General features: G+C 43.2%; 1 protein-coding gene across 1 annotated transcript in view; it reads left to right on the forward strand.

The window, feature by feature from the left end:
* Positions 1 to 21,704, forward strand: part of camk1da (calcium/calmodulin-dependent protein kinase 1Da) — a 51,233-nt gene extending 29,529 nt beyond the window's left edge. The window contains exons 4-11 of the mRNA XM_070853758.1: positions 10,335 to 10,473; positions 10,812 to 10,938; positions 15,888 to 15,963; positions 19,132 to 19,244; positions 19,982 to 20,060; positions 20,153 to 20,240; positions 20,712 to 20,979; positions 21,543 to 21,704. Of these exons, the coding sequence (XP_070709859.1) occupies positions 10,335 to 10,473; positions 10,812 to 10,938; positions 15,888 to 15,963; positions 19,132 to 19,244; positions 19,982 to 20,060; positions 20,153 to 20,240; positions 20,712 to 20,979; positions 21,543 to 21,667 (1,015 nt within the window). The 3' untranslated portion in view covers positions 21,668 to 21,704. The remainder of the gene's footprint in view (positions 1 to 10,334; positions 10,474 to 10,811; positions 10,939 to 15,887; positions 15,964 to 19,131; positions 19,245 to 19,981; positions 20,061 to 20,152; positions 20,241 to 20,711; positions 20,980 to 21,542) is intronic.
* Positions 21,705 to 22,185: the final 481 nt, after the last annotated feature.

Consider the following 22,185-nt stretch of genomic DNA (forward strand, 5'->3'; position numbering starts at 1 on the left):
TGAGCCTGTCAGTGGCAAAAACAAGCACTTATTAGTGGACGTGCTTTGCTCGGGCACAATTACAAAGGATTACATTACATTACGCTGTTTTCAATCTCAGCTGCTGGCGGAGGTGATCTTCTGGATCACTTCCAAAAGTTTTTGTACCTAACAATAATTTAAAACCCAAAATATATAAAAAGTAGGGCCCAGTTAAACTTCTAGGCCACTGGGAAGCCCTACACCTGATATTTTAACAGAATGTCTGAGTTACAAACTGGAGGTCTGAGGTTTGGTAGAAGTGGGCATTAAGGAGGAAGGGATGATCAAATCTTTTCCTGGACCTCTTAAAGTGCCTGAACACTACATTCACATCCACTATCACACACTGATGGGGGGTTTCCAAGCCTGCCATCAGGAGGAAGCTAATCATTCACCCACACACTCGCACAGTGACTCACACACATTTCTACGTGTGCAACGTTTGGACATATACACTTAAACTATGATCAGCAGAATTAAAAAGCAGTTTGAACTGGAAAATGAAGGTTTTTGTGGAGTTAAATGTCTTTTCTTTTTCTACCAAGTGGTGAAAACAACCAGGCTTGTGGCCTCCAGGTAATTTGATTTAGAGACACCTGGTCTGATGAAAGTATGCTCTCCAATGGCATCATGGGAAATATACAATACAGGTATTGAAACTTAATGGTGCTAGGCTCTAAAACTGGGGTTATTTTGGCCTCAGCTGCTACTATTGCTCTTTAATGTAAGTGCTGAACACCTTTTATATAAATAAATACATTATGATAAGTGACAGGCTGTCAGGAAGGGCAGATTACTCTGTTTGGAGTATTCGATTTTTAGCTTTAATGTTGAATATAGAAGAAAATCTCTGTCTTTCACACACTTTTAATCTTCTGCCCACCCACCCAACACCACACACACACACACACACTTTTCTCTTCGATGACAGCTCTACTGAGATGACAACATCGCACACACAAAAAGCCCACCCGTCCTCCCACACAAACGCACCACGCAGCTATGAGGCCTCTATTACATCAGTAGCATCTCTGCTTTGATGGTCAGCTGTAGACGGTTCACCCATGGGTGCCCTGCTAACCTCCTCTTCAAGGTTGCTGTCGGTTACATAAGAGGAGAAGTTGGTCTGGAAGTTTGGCGCTAATGCTGGAAACATTTCAGTGAGAGTGGAAGGTGGAAGTCATGGCTGTAGATTACACAACAGCGGCTATGTTTACAACCTGATGTCAGCGGATTACCTTTTCATCTACCTTCGATTTCCAAAATATCTCATGTGATACTGTAAAACCACAACTTGTTTTTGATTCAGGGAATAAGCTCCTAAGTAAAAGCTATTTAAATGCCGTTAAACAGCTAATCCATTAGATTGTTTACTGTCTCCTCAAATAAGAAACCCACTTAATAGAAATTAATGTACCATATTTTCTCAAATTCAAACTGGTGGTTAAAATAAAAGCCAATTATAAATACAAATATATAATGTGCAAGTCAACTAAACATAATATTTTTTTTTTTTGTCTGTGGCAAGTGACCATGACGTCATCCAATAATCAAATTATCCCTAAAATAACATACGTTTTCATTACTTAGATTTTATAAATCCAATAATAGTCATGCTGTTTTCAACACCTTGTTGTTGTGTATTACTCTTTTTCTATATCCAACAAGTTCTCATCCCAGGGCGTCAAACACCACAGCTTCCTTCAGCGGCTCATGCCGACGCACAAGACACCTTTCTGCAGTAATATTAGACTCTAAGAGCAGCTGCACCGGTTGTCCCTGTACTCCGAGCGTCTGTAAGAGACGCACCGTCCCCTGACTGCAGCAGGTAAACTGGACCTTGATCGTCAGGTTAACAACAATAAACACGAGGTTCTGATACAGGTGCAGTTTGTTTAGGCAGCGAATCTGCATGGTTAGAGTTAAAATAAGAGTTTTAAGTCATGCTAAGTTGAGTTCAGTCTTGTTTTCACACAGGACACAGTCTTTTAAGAAAGCTTCAAGCTTCAGATACACTCCTAGCTCTCTGTACGTTGAGGTAAATAAAAGCAGACAGAGCATGATAACAGGCAGACCGTCCAACCAAAGGAACTTAAAACAATAGCTGAACAGACAATTCAGTCACCGGCTATAAAGCCTTCCAGCATTTCACAAATGTAATAGTAACAACTGTGGAGGAAAACTGGCACAGTGTTAGTGTTAGTGGCAAAGTGTGAGACACAGATCTCCTGTAGCTTAAACAGGTTGTTTCTGAGTGGCCGCTCCGTAGTGACATTCTCAGTAATAGGTTAAAAGAGGTAGATTTGTCTCCTAAATAGGTTACTGTGACATAGTTAAGTCAGACCTCATCTGATTAACTGACACCACTGATATTTAATGGTATTTATATTCAGCAGCAGGCAGGAGTGGTGCTTTGGGACATTTTCAATGCAGGCTGAAGACGACCATCTGAAGAAGACTGCATTGTGTCTGCCAATGTATACTTCAGAGGTAACAGTATTTTTAGCTCAGGTGAACTAAAAGCCCAGAAGGCACATTAGATTCATATTTAAAGCGACTTTTGGTAACAGTAGTGGTCACCCAGAGGTAATGCTTCATGCTAAAACATACTGTAACAGTGGCACAACTGTAGACATCTATAGAAAAATCAATCATATTGATCTCTAACGTTGTTTACAGTGTGTTTTGTCACTTTTTTGGCAAATTACAGTCAAAATTCAAGTGCAGAGACAGTCTGTAGACATTAACTGTGCAAATGTGTACAAACATAGCAACTACACTTAGTGGATAGTGAAAAGGCTGATAAAAGATCCACAGGGGCAAATATCAGTACAATATCTACTGAAACATATGCACAAGCCACCAACCAAACACTCATACTCAATACTTCATTTTTAAATATCATGGCTATCATCAATACTTGTGTCAGCCCTAGTAACTAAGCCAGGGAAGTGATTAATCAGTAATGTCAGTTATACAAGCGTGAAAAAGTGAAATCAGACCAAATAGCAGCATAACCAGGTGTGTTTAATTGAGTAAAAGTGCAGCACAACTTGTCTGCTGAGAAGTGTTACATCACCTGAAAACCCTCTGTTGGCCAGACATCAGTCTCCCATAGGTCTTACCCCGATTAATCTGTTTACCAACAACGTTCACCTCCCGATTGAGCTTCCTGTAGTCAAAAATAAACCAGACAACAGTGCTACTGTGTCCTGGACGGCTGCCGCCACTTAGCTGCCACCCACGATCTCCCCATTTTAGTCACCAGCTTCTCAGAAAGTAGTCGATTAATTGCGGGAAATCTTAATTTTTCTGTCAATAACAGCGATCAGTTCTCCTCAAATACCAGTAAAGGCTTATCTAATGTAGGCTGGACCAACCTGTGGGTAGATGAACGGGCAAATAGTAAACTGTAACTAAAAAAAGTACTGACCGTAGCTATTTTCTTCTTACTACTAAATCAAACTCTCTGGTGAGGACAGTATTAGTGAACTCATCAGCTTAAGTATGAGTGTGACTGTTTCTACCATGTTTAGTTTGCTTTCTCTCTAGTGTGGCTGCCAGGGGCCATTTTGCATGATAATGATGGCTCATCAAGCTGTTTCTGGTGAAATCATCATTCTGCTTTAAGTTTTCGTCGCTGCCAGATATGAGCTTAAAAGATGTCGCTCCCAGGCCTCTGATTGAGGTCCAGGGTCTAGGGACTTTTTTTTTTTTTTAATCCCGCTCCTGCTGGATGTCAACTTCTAATAACCATCTCTGATTTTTGAAGTTCATTTGGATAAACGATTGTCTTGTTTGGACATTACGAGCCACCATAGCTTGCACATGTATCCATGGCAACCCCAGTGAAGGTGCTTGGGCTCAGTCGTGTCAGAGGATTTAAGGTCCTGTTGGTGTTTATTCTTAATAAACCAGTGCTTATTTCAACACAGTCACTCATAAAGGAACTCATTTGCACCATTTTCATCCAGCTTGTTTATTCCCGCTCCCAAAGCAGCCCTCTACCAGAGCTTAGTGAGGATAACTTTATTTCATGCTTGGTACTTAATTAGGACATGTTTTTTTATGAGTACTGCTTACTTAACATGACTCATATTTTATAGTCAGGCTAATTTTGAGTTGAGTATACTTCAGTTTATTGCCTGAACACAGTTCCTTTCAGCTTTAACAGTTTAAGATTAAATGAGAATCAGATTTACTAGTATGTGAACACATTCAAGGAGCTGCTCTCGTGTACTGATGATCAAAATACATGTTTAACTTTAGCCTCTATGTACATTGTGAATATATAAAAGTATATATATGTAGAAACTATGACAGAAGATGTGAAGAAGACAGAAGTGAATATAAATAAACATGTTCCATTATATACATAGGTGGATATGACAGGATATGGATGTATACAGTATATACAGCGTGTTTAGATTTGAATTTGTTAATTATCTACTTATCTACTACTGGAAATTAGTACATAAAGTCAACTTATTACAGTTTATAGTGCCGATTTAAGAGGTTGTTTTCAAATCCATCAGAAGGAAGTGATAATCCCTCCTCATGCTGAACTTTCCTGTTAATCATTTATTAAACATTTCAGTGTGATTAATTACGCTCTGGACTTAAAAGCCTCTAAATGCAGCTAGAAATGGCCTCACTAGATGTTAATAACAGGAGGTAACATGACAGAGGAGTAAAGGTGATGAGCACCAGCGTCACAAGGTCAGATTTTCCCACTTTATCTTCATTTTAGAAACAGGATCTCATCACTTTGAGAGGAAGTTTTGCTGAAATGCTGCTTGCTGTTGAGTATTAAGTTCGTTACAAATGCTGCTGGTTCTGTGCTTATCTCTGATAAAGCTAAAGCGCAGGAATTATCAAGTCCTCATCCCGAGAGGCTTTGACCGCACGACCTGCTGTTTCGTTTGACTGCTTTCACATTTTATTTTTTTCAGAGCGACACAGACATGAAGAAGAAAGACCTCTGCTCCTTCGCCGTCCTCTACATCTCTCTCTTCTCTCTCTCACACCTCATTTCCACCGCCGTCGCCTTTCGCCTGCTCTCACATTTTCCCTCTCTACTGTCTGTTCACGGTATATGGCCCAGTTGCCATAGTTACAGGGTCAAAGGTGACACCTGAGTTATAACATTTAAGGGTGACGTTGAGGGCTGCAGCTGGCAGATTTAGCAGCGTGAGAGATTTGTTTTTTGACGCTTTGAAATGTTGCAGAACATAAAATGTGAAGTGGCTGCATTCTTATCTGCTGAGTTTCATTTAATGAATTTGTCACCAGCTTAACAACGACTTAAAAGAAAAGCTGCTTGTCTTCATTATCTGTTAATGTTAGTCTCAAAAATTCAAGAAATTCACCAGTAAGTAGGTTACTTACATGCTGTAAACACTTCATTACTATGTAGACACAGCTGCTGTTCAACACCATGACATCAGTAGTATATATCACTGTATATATTATTATTCATTATATCTTATTATTGTAAATAGTACCTGAATTTATTAATATGCGTTAATGTGTCTTAATGTGCCCAAAAACCACCAAAGAGACTGTTTGAACATCTTGTTAATTTATTTCTACACAGTATAACACTGGATTTACCCTCTCCAAATGATTCCTAAATTTTCTAATCTAACAACCTGAGAGATCAGCCGTTTAAACGCTAAATGTCTGTCTGTGACTGACTGCCGCCACTTCCTGTGGCCGTCAAATTAAAAGCCCACAAGTGTGTCATACGCCGTTCTTAGACATAAAGCTTTTAGTCTAAAGAGGCGCAGCTCTCAAATGGAGTTTTGATTTTTATATAACAAATGATTTGCTTGCTGTTGTTGATATTTTGTGTAGACAAGCTTTCGATAGTCCATCACCATCATCCAGACCCTTCTACCTGTTATGATTGTTATAGTTCATATTTTTGCTTTGCCACTTCTGGTTTTTGCAGTGCTGTTTTAAGATTCAGCTCGTCTCATGTTGAGACAGAGAATCAGAAAGAGACACGCTTCACTGTGAAAAGCGTGTTAAAATATGGACGAGAGAGGAGTTCAGTTTCTCTTTTCATCTGGCCTCTGTGCTGCAGGCTGTTCTTCCTTAAGCTGTACACAGTAGCTTCATCACTGTACAGCTGATCTGCTGAAACAAAGACTTTGTGTCCATCGTTCACTGGAACTGGGGACGGCAAACTGTTTTATGCAGGCGCAGGCTTCAGCAGAGCTTCTGCAACATGAGTTTGTACCAATCACCACTGTAATAACTAACCTCGTTTGCTATAATTATGTGCATTTATTGAGATGTCAGGTTTTTTTTCTCCAACAGACAGAAATCTCATTTAGGAAAAGGGGTTTTTGAATATTCTCTGTGTAATTGCAGTGCGGCAGATCGATGCAGTCTGACAGCGTTCCTCTCATTCCCGTTCATCACAGCCTGTCTTACGTAACCTCGGCCGCAGGGAAGCAATCAGTCCGCCCTGCTATGAAAATCGATGCAACCAAGTGCAACTTGGGCTTTATATTGATGTTGTTTGTATTGTGAATTGAAATATTAGTAAAAGATATTAATGCATGTAGTGCAAAACTCTGACGATGTTTCATCAAACCTCAGACAGCATGTGTTGACAATAAATAGACCTGAGGTTGAACTGTTCAACTATATTTACAGGAAAGTCTTGATCATCACCAGCAATGTATCTGAAATCAGCAGTCTGTTATTTAAAGGGCTCACTTAGTTCCATCATGTTAATGACGGCTTTAAAATCAGCGTCCAAGTTTACGTGTAGAAAAATGTAATCATATTGGCGGTACTGGTGTTTTAGGAAAACAATTAGAGAAATGTCTGTTATGTGTTTTAATCATGCGTCTGGTTTGTTGTCCTGGTGTTTTAGTGTATTTTTCTATTCATGGGAACTTAAATAAAAGTTATTATGATGTTGACATGTCAACAAAGTTAATCTCTGTGGACATAAAATAAAAGGAAAACAGGAAGGAGGCAGATAAGGGAAGGGAAATAAAAGAATTAAAAGCTGTAATTGTGTGTGGGTGTGAGGTAGTTTACTGGTAATTCTTTTTAATTCTACAAAAGTGCCTAATAAGGTGCAATTATTGATCTATTGCTTAATGACTTTCTAGCTGTGTTAATGAGGTTGTGTTTGCACAGATTAGGAGTTTGATACAATTAGTGTAATTATAGTGTTTACATGACAATCTCCGCAGAATTGCCTTAATCAGATTTAAGCGTTCACGTGAACAAACATCGGCCGGATCAAAGAAAGCAAGCTGGAGGTGCAAGTGCAGCCGTAGAGCAGCGGGGAAACGAACTGTAGCTGCGAATAGCAGGGTTGCTGTCAGCCTTGATGCTCAGCCGTCGTCTGGAGAGAGCGATACGACTGCCTGTTGGAGAGGTGGATGTAGGGATGGAGCGGAGGACTGTAAATCCTCCATGAAGGGCGTAAAGGTGGTGTTGGAATGATAAGATCATGTTTTCTGGCCCCTGGCTGCAGTTTCTCCTTTGATTGTATGTAGACGGGAGCTGCTGTTCATTCGTTATTTACTCCCTCTATAAACAGTAAATCAAGATTTCAAACACTTCTATCATCATTTTGCATCAAATAATTGTGGCACATTGCATTGTGGGATTGTTATGAGGAAATCAGAATATACATGCAGTTGGACACAACTGTACTTTTTTCACTGTGGGAATTTTTGAGGGCACAATCAGTACATACATTTCACACTCAAATAAAGATAAGATTAATTTATTAGTCCCTCGACGGGGACATTTACAGTAAAATGGCGGACAGTAAATAAAGCACATGTCAGTGAATGGGAAGTAATTCTGGACTCAGCCGGGGGCATAAATAGATGCCAGGGTGCCGTGACCTTTGACCACCTCGACAGCGGCTCTCCTTGGGAGATCTTTTTTTAATGTGTAAAAGCCGAGCGGAGAAAATTTGACAATCCTTCAGCCTTGGTTTCCTGGCTGTGTGTGTGTGTGTGTGTGTGTGTGAGTGTGTGTGTGTGTGTGTGTGTTAATCATGTGCGTACTGTGTGCATTTGCCTTTGATGTGTGTGAGCGTATGTGTGTGTGTGTGTGTGTGACCTTGTGTGTGTTTCTTTGTGCTTTTCATGCTTGTCCTTGTGTGTTTGTCTATGTGTGTATGTGGTCCTGCCCTCGCATCTGTATATCTGTGTGTGTGTGTGTGTGTGTGTGTGTGTGTGTGTGTGTGTGTGTGTGTGTGTGTGTGTGTGTGTGTGTGTGTGTGTGTGTGTGTGTGTGTGTGTGTGTGTGTGTGTGTGTGTGTGTGTGTGTGTGTGTGTGTGTGTGTGTTCTTGTGTGGGAGCTCCTGTCTGATTGCCATGGTCTCCTTACGCAAACTCTTATGCAACCATGCAGCCTGGTGGCTGATCTCCCTTTTGCCGTGTGTGTGTACGTGTGTGTGTGTGTGTGTGTGTGTGTTTGTGCTCTTGTCATTCCCAGACATGACTGCCTCAACGAGTCGCTGCCCCCTTTGAAGAGAGAGAGAGGATTAGCAATTAATTCTGATCTCTTTTTTTGGGGGGGGGGGGGTTGGAGAGACTTCATTAGAGTTTTAACTTCCTCGGGCTCTAATCTGATCTGTCGCCGTGACGACGCCCCACAGATTCGCCATGCAACTGTGTGTGTATGTGTGCGTGCACGTGTTTGCCTTTGTGCTTTGGTGTTTCATGTGCACATTTGTGGCCACAATATATTAATGTTTGTGTGCAGATGCCTGTGTGTGTCCATCTTTATACTTCAAAGCACAAAGTACAAACATGCAGTGTTTAGAGAACACTACAGCAATGGTTGGTTACTAGTACTACTAGTACTACTGCTATTATTATTATTACTAATAATAGTTTCTACTTACATGCTTCTGACTTAACACAGTTTGTACAGCTTTGTAAACAGGCCACATGAACACACTCACATGTAGAGTCGATGGTACTGAGAGGTGCAGGACGGGGTTGTGCTCCAGCAGGGGGAGCTGTGTGTCTGCACAGTGGACGATGAGCGCGGTCCCACCTGAACATCATGTATCAGTGTACCTGAACAAGTCATTTCATGTGGTCTGGAGTCTTAAAACATCAAACTAAACATTGAAAGAATCTGCCAGAGGGGAAAAATTGCACATGAACTTCCTTTAAGTGTTGGTGGGGGTGAGGGTGGGTGGGTGGGGGGGCTGTACTGCAAATGTGTCATAATATTTTATCACCTTTGCCGGAGCTTTGAAGGAATTCACACGGAAAAAAACGGATCAAAATGTTTTGCAGTTTTCCACAAAATTGTTCCGCTGTGATGATGATGATGATCATGACTGAAGAATCAGTGAGAATCAGTAGCTAGTTTGTGTTGGTCAGTGAAACAACAGAACATCTTACTACTAGTGTTTGACGTGGCCACGGCCCACAGTAGCCTGAATCTTCTATTCTTAATAAATCTTTGATTCGAGAACCTTAAACTCTGTCTCAGTGTCGACTGAGTGGAAACGCTGCAGTAACATTGCAGAACGTTGCTTCTATGTTATTTTCAGGAGTAAAGAAGGTGATGTGCTGCTTTTTTCATGCCTGCTGTGCCTGAATACTTATTACAAAACCTCAAAATGCAGTGGAAGACTGTGAGAGTAATGGGAGATAATAAATAAACTATTAGTACATTCTTCTTGCTTTTTTCTCTTGTACAGGCTTTAGGGATTAAATGGTTCTCTATGCCTATTGTATTGAAGCTGCTGATCCAATGCATTTTTAAGTTAAACAAAACTTTCAATTTTCTTTTCAGAGTAAAGCAGATTGATGCGTTTAATTGTCGAACATTTTCTTCCTTCAGCAGGAGCGAAGCCTCAGACCTCTCTATCCACACAGTGTTGTCACCTCTTTATCCCTAATCTGTGTGTGTCTCTGGGGAATATCCTGTACTTTTGGGAGCTGAATATGAAACACAGTTGGGAATCAATTTAAAGAAAAGAAGGAAGGGAAACACTTTCCAACTTTGGCACCTTTAAAAATAGCATGAACACGTTAGAAGGTATGGTAGAGGATGCAGGGCAGAGTGCATTAGCGTGTGGTAGAGTGTTTGGTGTTTAAGTGTGTGTGTGTGTGTGTGAGGTAGCACATGGCTCACAGCTTCCTCACACACTCTGCTGGAAACATCCACAGCTCATAAATTACCAGAAATCTCGCTGCAGCTACCCCCCCTCAGCCTGTTACCGGTTACCACCAGCCATGTGTTCGTGCATGCTAATGTTTTTGACAAACACACACTGACACACACACTACTTCCTTTTTCTGCAGGGTGTCTGGCGGGGAGCTGTTCGACCGAATCGTGGAGAAAGGTTTCTACACGGAGAAGGATGCGAGCACGCTGATCCGACAAGTCCTGGACGCTGTGAACTACCTGCACAGGATGGGCATCGTACACCGAGACCTGAAGGTATTGCAACAGAGAAAGACTCCCCTCCTACATGAGCTGTTCATTTTCACTTGACAGCCGGTGATTTACTGCTGCAATAAGGGCAGTGGCTCAACACAAGCAGTGCATTGTGGGTCAGCGTGGCGCGTGCCGGCTGTTGGAAGAGAGGGGATTGGTCGGCGCGACCTCCATAAACCAGCACGGTGGTAAACTGGGAGGAAAAGAGGGTCGTGTCCTTTCATTTTATTCTCTTACAAGACACGAGCTGATTTAAAACCCACAAAGATGAAATAAAAACACACGATTCTCTCTCTCTCTCTCTCTGTGTCTCTGTGTCTCTCTCCCTCTCCGTCCTCCAGCCAGAAAACTTGCTGTACTTTAATCCCCAAGACGAGTCAAAGATCATGATCAGCGACTTCGGTCTCTCCAAGATGGAGGGCAGTGGTGACGTCATGTCCACTGCCTGCGGCACGCCGGGATATGTGGGTGAGTTACCTTCCCAGGCCTCCGACAGTCAGCATTCCTCTGCGTCTTTGTCTCGGCCCACGAAAAACAGACCATTTACCACAACGCCGTGTCCTGGAAATGCTTTAAGAAAAACAAACTTTTCTGCAGAGATAATTAGCCGTTCATTAAACTCTGCTCCCCTTAGTTACCGCCGCCAGCTTTATAGCGCTGATAATGGTGGTTTGGTGATTTTCCATTTGAAACTCTTCTCATTTTAAAAGCAGAACCATGTGAAAGGGTCTTAAATATGCACCTGATGGCTACATACATTATATCGTGCTAAAAGACGAAAGCTTCCCCCACTGCTCTTGTATTGCACTGCAGTTTGTCCTACTATTTAAACAAAGTAGTTTCAAAGATAAAGATGATAAAGAGTTTAGCTGGCAGAGTGTAAACTTCTCCAAAACTAATTCACTCTTCATCCAACTGACCTGCGGCGTCTGGCGGACGTTTACTGGCTCTAAGGACGTTGTTCAATTGGAGAACTTTCACCATAGTGTCAGATATTCAGTGGAACAACAGCCTTAGACCCTGTAAATGTCTGCTTGCTTCAGTCCAGATGACCAGCAGCGAGCGTTGGCTGCAGGTAGCACGGACACATTGTTCATTTGTATAAACCACAAACATTGTAATGTAGTGTTCCTGTCTTCACGCACTGTTACAAACATTCAACATAAACAGCAGCATGTGTTTACATTCAGTCTGAAAATGAAGAATGTCTGTAGATTGCATGAGAGGAGGAGCATGAGGAGCTCGGCTGTATGTTGGCGGGGCAGGACTTCGATAGCATCTATGACTGGCCTCCACCACAAACAGTTTGGTAGTACGAAATGCCCCGCGGCCTTGTAGTCGGCTAGTTAGCTAAACGTGGCTAGTTCTGGTTGCTGTGATTGGACGGTCGCTGTTTGACGGAGCGGTCTAGCGAGCAGGTGGTTGGTTTTGTGTTCATATCCGTGTCACAGTCTGTGATGAAGGTCACAGCTCACATATGTTCCCATTATGTCTCTACATGAGCCGCGGAGAACTGAGAACTGAGCCATCTTGTTTCTGCAGGCGTCACTCCGTGTGTGTGTGTGTGTGTGTGTGTGTGTGTGTGTGTGTGTGTGGTTCAAATAGTCGATCTATGGGCACCTCATTAGCACACACACACACTTAGTCGTGCTTATCACTCCCTGACAGGACCCCCCCCCATTAGAGTCAACATGGAGCAGAACAACTGGTGTGTGAGCATGTGTGTGTATACATGTGTTTGTATGTTTATATATTTATTTTGTGTGTGTGCAGTTGAGTGCATCAGCCTGTGTGTGTGTGTGTGTGTGTGTGTGTGTGTGTTGTTATAAGAGACAGATGTTGAGTGTTGACAGCACACACACACACACACACACACACATCAGCGTTGGAGCTCAGACAGATTGGTTGTTCCGACAAACTCTCACATAAACAAACGTGTCATGGAAATACAGGCAGACATATAATACATTTTAATTTGTTGAACTTTTCAAATTGATTTTTAATCGTAGCGCCGCCATCAGGCCAACTTTTCTAAACCCAGCTGGAGTCCATGTTGTGTGATCATACAGTATTTATAGACGTTTTAGAAGCTATATCAGCTGCTCTTAAACTGTCATCTTGTCTTTATTTTTCATTTTAAAACCCCTGAAATTTGAAACAGATACTAACGTCTCAGATGTGCGCACACGGAGGCACAAAAAAAAAAATCCAGCCTGGAATTGACTTTAAATGGTCAAATCTTTGTATCGTTCTCTCTCGTTTCCCCCCCTCACTCTTTCGTCGTACGTCTCCCTGTGCCTCTCTCATCCATCTATCCCTTCCAGCTCATTTTGGGGCTTCATCCCCGACCCCGAGCCTCCTCGGCCTCCTGCAGAGGTTTACTCGGCCACGAGGCATTTCCACTCCAGACAATGTGTCTAAATATAACTCAGAAGGCACCAAATGAAAACCAGACCTGAGCTTTGTGTGCAGTCACATGCTGTGTGTCCCTGCACTTCCATTGACAAAGTTTCCTCCCTGGGCCCATCAAGCTTGTGCACAAAGGCTGTCAAACTATGACGATAAGGTTTTATGGCGGTCATGTGACCCCAAAATATAGTTCATGTAACTATAATGATAATATTATTAATGTATATGCTCCCTTTTTATGTTGCACCATGAAAAAGCCAAATCAGGCTAAAATTTCTATATTTTTATAGCTGTAACTTTGCCTGAAGCACATAATTTTCTGTTTGAGACTGTTTTGTTACTCATCCAGGTTCACTTGCAAGCTGCACGAGTTCTAGATAAACAGCTTTGGTCAATGTTGTTTGTACATTATTAGTATTATTAGCTTAGCGGCCCGTGTCCACGTGTCAGTTTTCAGTTGTTTCCAGTGAGGACAATCGCTGCTCCCTGCATCTTTATTCAGAGCATTCACCTTTTCTGTGCAGCTCCTTGTTGAACATCTCTGAACTTCTCAGAAAGACGCTGGTGTCGCTCCTCTTTGTTCACAATACAGTTGTCTGTGCTCCGGACGGTAGCTCCGACCCTCTGGAGGCATCAGTCAAGGTTAGCCTGAAATACGACGATGATACCGCCGCTACGCTAATTCACTCACTGCATCGTCGACATGCACGTCTTCTTGTCGTATCCATCACCCCCTTCAGTCCAGCGCCAGTCCTCCACCAGATAAATACATGACAGTAGGAAGCTGTGATTAAGACCACTAGGCCGAAACACCAGCATGTTTGTAGGCCTGGAAAGAATAAACTTTGCCCTGAAGATCTGTGGGCGTGGTAAGAAAAGCCCGGTGGAAGTGGAATGATGGATCCTTGTAAGCAAATATAACATCTCATAACAAGGCAACTACAATGTGAGCAGTATATCCAGGCAGTATGGAGAAAATATGTAACATGATATATTTGTTTAATAGTATCAACATCATATGAAATGCAGTAAAATAAAGTTGTGAAGTGACCGGAATCCTGAAAAAACATATTCATTGGTGACCCCGTGCTGCAAGTCCAACCAACCGTGCTGTTTTATCATCCTGACGAACCACAGTGCCTCTCTCTCTCTTTAACACATTCATCTGATGGTTTACACGTGAGGGATAATGTACAGCCAGCGGCAAAACGAACCCCGGCAGGAAGATGCAGGACAATCATCATGAAGCGGTTCGTTTTGCAGCAATGGCCGCCGCTGGCTGTCCATTATCCCGCTTGTTCCACGGCTCCGTACCAAAGAAATCAACAGTTTTACACAAAATACTGACTTGAAGATGATTTATTTGCTTCCGCTATCATAACGACGTCCACAGCCACAGTTATACAGCAATAACAGATTTTTAATACTGTAATAGACCAATCAGATTCAAGTATTTAATCAAGCTGTGGGATAAATTACATTAAGGATGTCATGACACCATTGTACAGCCAAAATAAAAATCAGTGCGGCAAATATTTATAAAACTAGACTAACCATTATTACTGTTGTTATTATAACTATAACTGGCACCGCCTTCATTTTATTTGAATTAATTATTTTAAATTACAAGGAAAACGTATTTCATATCCATTGTCCTCAGCCAGATGTTAAATGGGCGCCTTACAAATATCAAATATTAAAACATATCTTGTAAAGGATTTATTAAACATGTGGCTGTTGGCTTTTGCTCTTTACTCAAATTCCTGGTGGCTTAATGGGTTTTACTGTGAAGCAGCTGCAGGCACAAAATCTACCGAGGAATCAAAGTAAAACCTCCCAAAGCGAAACCTCTGACATTTGTTTTCATCTCAGCAAAATTCCAAACAGTAATCTGAAATTTAAAAAACAAATGGACAAACCTTTGACCTGAGTTAGTTGTTTTCTCACACGAAAAGGTGAGACAAACCGTCTAAAATCTGCCACAAGCTTTGGCACAACACCGTTAACAGCAACAACGGTGTGTTTGGAGACAGGAGAAGCGAAACCGACATTAACCTCACAACGATTTATAGAAATATCACATCAGTTACATCAAGTAAGAAAACACAGCAGCTTACCACCATGTTTTAAAACCCTCTATCAGCATATTTGACCCAAAACGCACCAAAGTCGTGATCACCACGGTGACCTCAGTGTGTAAAAATGTCCTGTTCCTGAGTAACAAGAACACACACACACACACACACACACACAGTGAGTCAGGGTAGTCCTGTAAACAAAGCTGAGCACTCTGATTCAGCACACATGTGCAAAGTTTATATTTTGCCCCAGATATGAGTAGTATTTCTGCATGTGTGCCTGTGTTTGTGTGCCAAATCTACTTCGATCCAGCAATGTGTGTGTGCGGTGTGTGAGGTTATGTTACGGTGAGCTCACTGTTCTCGGTAATTTGCTGCGTCCGAGGCTCGGTAATGAGCTGCAGAGGAAGGTGAGGCCAGGAGAGTGTGATGATGATGACGGCAGAACAGAGACCGCGACAGAAATGAGCCTGATTTTTACAAAATAACACTTAGCTTTATGTTGAAATGCAGAACAACTGAAAGTATTTCAAGAAAAAAAGAGTAAACGGCTAAATCTTGACGCCACTGGCTTGTTATTAATGTTTTTTGTCTTTGGTCCGTCCTGGCTTTGGGTCAAACAGTTTCAGGTACAAAGTCCTCGTACCCGTGGGAACCGGTACCTCCTGCAGACATTTCCCACCATTAACCGAAACTGGCATGTGATTTTAATTTGAAAATACGTGGAGAGTCTGCATATTTTCTCTGCATTCAGGCTCATAAAACAGCTACGTCTTCATATAAAAAAAGAAAATCACACAGTGGCTTTAACTGGACCTCATGCTGACAAGAAAGTAAACGCTACTAAACACACAATCCAGATTTAAGCTTAGTTAAACAGCAGGCTGCTGCATGAAACCAAGGCTAACTAATGTTTTCTTTGACTTTCAGCTCCAGAGGTTCTCGCCCAGAAGCCGTACAGTAAGGCAGTGGACTGCTGGTCCATCGGCGTCATCGCCTACATCCTGTAAGTAACTCGTCTTCTTTCGCTTTAAATCAGCAAGTGGTTCCATCCGAGCAGCCTGACTGACGCCGACGCACTTTCACTCGGTGTCACATTCACAGTTTACACTTGTCTCTCACCAGGAATCACATTAACACCTTATGTCAGATAATCAAGTTGGGGAATCTCGGTGTCGTCTGTGCCGCATAAGCTGTGACACCATAGTCGCCGTGGCTGAGCACAGTTGGGCTCAGAGCTGCGATAAGTGTGTGCTGCAGCCTCTTCAGCCTCAGTCTAATTAGCCAGAACAAGTGGAAACATCTGGAAACATCCTTTTAAAGACTACAGTCCTGAGAGCAAACTTCCAACACTTGAATGCAAAGACAGTGATCAGTTCCCTACTTCACTTATTTACTACCTGCTTTGTCAGATGGAGCCTTCAAATGTGGTCACACTTACACAATAAGAGTCCATATGAAGGCCCGGGGATTTTCTGAAAGCTCAGAGTTCACACGTTGTGGCATTTAGATGACGTTTTCAGAGTTTTTGAGCCCCGTGTTTATTATTATTATATTATTATTATATTATTATTATTTATTAGTTTTGATAAGTATACGTGCAGAATACAACCTTTGGTTACACTAACGGGTTCTTTTCATTCATTTAGTTATTAGCATTGGTTTAGCTCTAGCTACCGCAACAACAGCTAGCAGTGTTTTTGCTAATGTGTGAAACACTTGTGTTGGTCCTGTGTGTGTGTGTTTGTTGTTTTTTCTGTGTGTGTGTGTGTGTGTGTGTGTGTGTGTGTGTGTGTGTGTGTGTGTGTGTGTGTGTGTGTGTGTGTGTGTGTGTGTGTGTGTGTGTGTGTGTGTGTGTGTGTGTGTGATCCTTGTGTGCCGTCATCAGAGCCAGATGGAGCTCAGCTGAATGGCCTTGTATGGACATGGAGCTGCAGGCTAGACTTCTTCTTTTTCCTCGCTTTTTATTTTTCTTCTCCCGCGTCACCCCCACCGTGGACCACCGCACACACACTTTCACTTCACTGTGTGTGTGTGTGTGTGTGTGTGTGTGTGTGTGTGTGTGTGTGTGTGTGTGTGTGTGTGTGTGTGTGTGTGTGTGTGTGTGTGTGTGTGTGTTTGTGTGCATTAACAGTAAAAACCCAGCGTGCTTAGCTTACTGCTATGTGCATAAGGTAGTTTTAGTGTGTGTGTGTGTGTGTGTGTGTGTGTGTGTGTGTGTGTGTGTGTGTGTGTGTGTGTGTGTGTGTGTGTGTGTGTGTGTGTGTGTGTGTGTGTGTGTGTGTGTGTGTGTGTGTCCTCATGACCACTAACATGTGCACAAAGCTGTTGATGCCTGAAACCACCACTTTAATTGTTTCAAGGTGTGTTTTCCTCTGTTTGTGAGAGTGTGTGTGTGTGTTGGTGTTTGTGCTCCACCTGACATAGACATTATTATCTTGAGCGTGAGGTCAGGGGTCAGAGGTCAGGGGTCAGCAGCAAGTTAATGGGATGCAGAGTGTGTGAGGTGGCAGAGGACGACACAAACCTATGTGTGTCTAATGGGTCTGTGATGTGTAAAGTGAAGGTCTCTCGCCCTCTCTGCCCCCTCTCTCTCTCTTTTTCTTCCATATATATTGGTGTGTGTGTGTGTGTGTTTCTGTGTCTTTGTGTATGTTACATGTTACATTAAGCTTTTTCTATCTAAGTGCAGCTGACATCTCAAATAAAAAAGTGTGTGTTCATGTGCGTGTGTGTGTGTGTGTGAGACATGAAAGAGCAGGTCCCTGCTGGCAATTAGCACAATTAGCGTTGGGATTCAGACCTTGTTAGATTTTAGCTGCTGCTCAGGTGGAAAGATCACATCAGGTAATCAGCCATGATAATCACCTGGGACCCTGTGTGTGTGTGTGTGTGTCTGTGTGTGTGTGTGTGTGTGTGTGTGTTCAGTGGGATGGATGGTGAGTGATGGCAAAGTCTCCAATCAAATGTGAAGGCAGAAAAACAAAAGGAAAAGCATCTCTTCACACCAGGCGGAACCTAAGTTTCTTCCTGATGTGTGTTTTTGAGTGTGTGTGTGTGTGTGTGTGTGTGTGTGTGTGTTTGATGGAGTGGAGGGTTAGCTGAGTGACAGGTGAGTCTTTAAGTAAATGAGGAACCACAAAAACAAACGGAAAGCCTATCTGTCCTCGCGGCAGGCAGAATCTTTCTTCCTTTCTTCCCGGTGTGTTTTCCTTTGCTTCCTTTTGTGTGTAGTGTGTGTTTGCGTGTGTGTGTGTGTGTGTGTGTGTGTGTGTGTGTGTGTGTGTGTATCGATGGAGAACGGCATTTTAATGAGTTTTTATGAAAATCTCTTGGTGCATCCAGAACTTTAGTAATGAGGCTCAGATGATGTTTTTGGTTGAGCAGCAGCTCTGCTGTTGGTTCGTTATGGAGAATCAGCCTGGAGCGTCACTTAATTTTGTGTTCACCAACACTGGGAACTGATTCAGCCAACTACTGACTACAAGACTACGAGTTGAGGATTGTCCCACTCACCACTGCTGTGACCAAAATGTCTCATAAATACAGACACCATTAACAATTTAATTCTGTCTAATGAGAATTATCATATTTTCACGTTAAAGGATAATTCTGGTAATTTTAAGTTATTTAAAGGGCTTGTTTTTGTCACTGACAGGCTCAGATTGTTATTCAAAGTGTCTGACAACATTACAGAAAGGATTCCTGCAGAGATAAACCTGTAAGATCCTTTTGGTTTAACCAGAAACACCTGTTTTATCCCACTATTCAAACCCACCAGACTCCACTGACAAAAACAGTGATTTTACCTCGCAGTGCTTTAGCTGCTGCCTTGATCATTTAGTTTGTTTGTGTTTTTGTGTGATCCACAGGTATTGTGTTGGACCCGAACTAACCCTTTAAAACTCCAAAGTCACACACTAACACAAATAAATTAACTGATAGAGACAGCGATAGACCAGCAACTCCTGGGTAAAATGACTGTTTTCATCAATGGGATCTGGTGGCTTTGAAAATTTGCAATATGATAAGAGAAATATGTCTGATTCTGGTTAAACAAAATGTATCTTACGGGCATATCTCTGTAGGGATCTTTGACTGACTGAGAAACTAAATAAACTAAATGAATAAATCAGTGAATCACATAATGACTGAGTAAACCTCTCGCCTGCAGGCTGTGTGGTTACCCTCCATTCTACGATGAAAATGACTCCAAGCTGTTTGAGCAGATCCTGAAAGCCGACTACGAGTTTGACGCGCCGTATTGGGACGACATATCAGACTCAGGTGAGCCTTCGTCTCTGTCCGACTTGCCTCCTCTTCCCTTCCTCATCCTCGGGTCCACCATGTGGCACATATGGACCACACACCAGCTTCTCCGTCACGGCCTCTGACGTCATCTGCCTGGAATGAGTGTGTGTGTGTGTGTGTGTGTGTGACTGGTCATCAGTCACCAGCACAGCTATGTGCAAAGCCTGGCAGTAAAACCAGGATTGGGTCTGCTGGAAAGTGAGTCTAGGCCTGTGTGTGTGTGTGTGTGGGGATGAAATAGCATTTATATGCTGTCAGGTAAAGCCTTGTGTCAGGTTTCCTCTTGAAACAAAAATAGCAGGCGATGCTCAGAACGAATGGAAATCACCCGAACCAGAGTTACAAGGGTTTTGCAAGGTTCTGCTGTTTTGAAAGCTTCTAAATCAAATTTTTAGGTGTTTCAACCTTTGTAATCTTTTGAAACTCAGGTTGTTTGATAGTTTTTCTGCTAGATGAACGACTCTGGGGATGAAAATGTCAGCTGGTCCATCAGTTCTATGTCTGAAACGTGCCGCAGAGCTTCTGGTTTCATTTAAAGGGTTAACTAGAGAGGGCGCGACGCAGACGCCCCCGGTGGGTGTTAGCCATTAGCATTATTAGTGTCACAAATCTGAAACACCCAGAATTGTTTCAAAATGCTGTTTAAAGTTGGCATGGTGTTTGTGTGTCTTAAGTTATTGACGTTTTATGGCTTTATTTTTTTCTCCTTGCAGCCAAGGATTTCATCGGCAATCTCATGGAAAAAGATCCAGCCAAGCGTTTCACCTGCGACCAGGCACTCAGACACCCCTGGTGAGTGCCATACACAGGCTAACAAAAAGGCATTAAATCAATACAGGTTTGGACGTACAGACGTGTTAACAGCAAATGTGTGTGTGCATCAGGATCGCCGGGGACACAGCACTCTGCAAGAACATCCACGAGTCCGTCAGCCGGCAAATCAGGAAGAATTTCGCAAAGAGCAAATGGAGGGTAAATGTTGTTTACTGCAGTTTATTCTTTGTGGGTTTGGCTCTAACGCAGCAGACTTTTGTGTTGCTCCAGTACGACTCCTCAAACGTTTGACTGTCTTTGTACAAGATGAATCACTCGACAGTATAAACTTGGCCCGCCATGTAGTCAGGAGTTAGCCTCCATCATTTACGTCTCTCCTGAAGCTCTTAGGAGAGGAGACAGTCCTCCACAGTCATCCTTCCACATCGTGGTATGGTTCATTGAAAGCGGATTCTGGTGTCCAACTTCAAAAGCATACGTCAATTAATTTACTCAACTCCTGCTCGTCAAACAGTGCGTTGATATTTCTTCCCACCTTCCAATAAGTGATGACCGTAGTTCTGTCATGTAATATAAAGGCTGTAATCCCAATGGCTTGTATAAGGCACAGAAATTGAGGCAAAGTGAGAGCTCTCTGATTTTTCTCCTCATTTCATTTCTCCCCTCCAGCAAGCGTTCAATGCCACCGCCGTGGTTCGGCACATGAGACGGCTGCAGCTTGGCAGCAGCATGGGGAGCAGCATGGACGCCTCCAACCCGCCGACCAGGCCGAGCCAGACGCAGAAGCCTGCCCAGAGCCAGAGCCAGAGCCAGGCGGGCCAGAACCAGCCAGCTCAGAGCCAAAACAGCGGCCAGGCGGCGCAGAGCCAGAGCGCCAACATGGCCGCCAGCAAAACCTCCTCCATAGACAACAACATAGCAGCTCCTCGTAAGGAATGTGAGTATGAGTCAGTTGTGTCTGTAGCATCAGAAAGATAAAGGAACATATGTGCAAAAATGAGTACACTTAAAATTTAAAAGTCAGCCTTTTAAACCTAACTTGCTAAGCTAACATTAGCTTAATTAGCTAGCAGGAACATGAGGCTCTGAGGCTAACGCAGCAGTGCTAAGGTCAGCATCTACGGTCTGGTTGGGAAACTAAGGAGGAATTTACCAGATAAAACCTCCTACGGAGCTCCATCCCTCCCGTTCGCCTGCTTGTGTGTTCGTTTTCTGGTTTTATCCTGTGAAATCCTTATTTGCCCGGATGTCGGACGCTATGCACACACAACAGATGTTAGCCCTGTTGCGTTAGCCTCTGAGGCTAAAAACAAAGTTGAGGACTAAACAAACATAATATCATGTGAATAATTGTGTTATTACTTATTACTAATGTAGCACACGTTAGATGTAGCACCGTACGCACAGTTTGCTGATGTAGGCGACTTTTTAATTTGATGACGTTAGCAAAGGAGTTATAAGAAGGACATGCTGATCCATCTCCTGGTTCCTTCCTCTCAGGTGTAACTGCCCCGGTCACGCCCTGCAGTCTGGCGTCCGCAGCCTCCTCTCCGGCCGCGGGGGCGGAGCTGACCCGGCCACACCCCTCAGCGGTTCCCGCCCCGGTGCTCACTGAGACCAAGTGACGCCAGGTCCCGCGGGGAACCAGCTGGGAGGCCACGGCGCTGTGAGGCAGAGAGAGGACGACGGGAGAGGAAGAGGATCCCCCCCTCTTCCTCTTTGTCCCTCCCTCTCCTCACTGCATTTCCACTTGGATACGCCCCCTCCTCCCCCCCTTCCAGCCAGTTCCCTGCCCTGCTCCAGGGAGAGCAGAGGACTTTACCTCCACCCCACACGGCGCCGCACCGTACGCCCACCTACCCCACCCAGCAGGACGCCGTGTCGGATCCCTCCTGCCACAGCAACAGCGCGGCCACTGACTCTGGACGTTCATACGTCCGGCTGTGATTGGTTGCTGTTGAATGATTAATGGGTGTGGTGATTGGCGGTTCACGGTGAGGCCGGCGGTGGTATATCCGTCAATGTCAGTCAACATCAACTTCCCTCTTGAATCTAGTCTCTCCTGCGCCACTTTATTTAGCTTTTTCCCACGTTAGGTTTAACTGTTGGCAACTGGATCGTTTTATTTTTAATTATTACGGTT

Source organism: Pempheris klunzingeri, chromosome 22 (genome assembly GCF_042242105.1).
Source record: "Pempheris klunzingeri isolate RE-2024b chromosome 22, fPemKlu1.hap1, whole genome shotgun sequence".
In the NCBI taxonomy this organism is placed as follows: Eukaryota; Metazoa; Chordata; class Actinopteri; order Acropomatiformes; family Pempheridae; genus Pempheris; species Pempheris klunzingeri.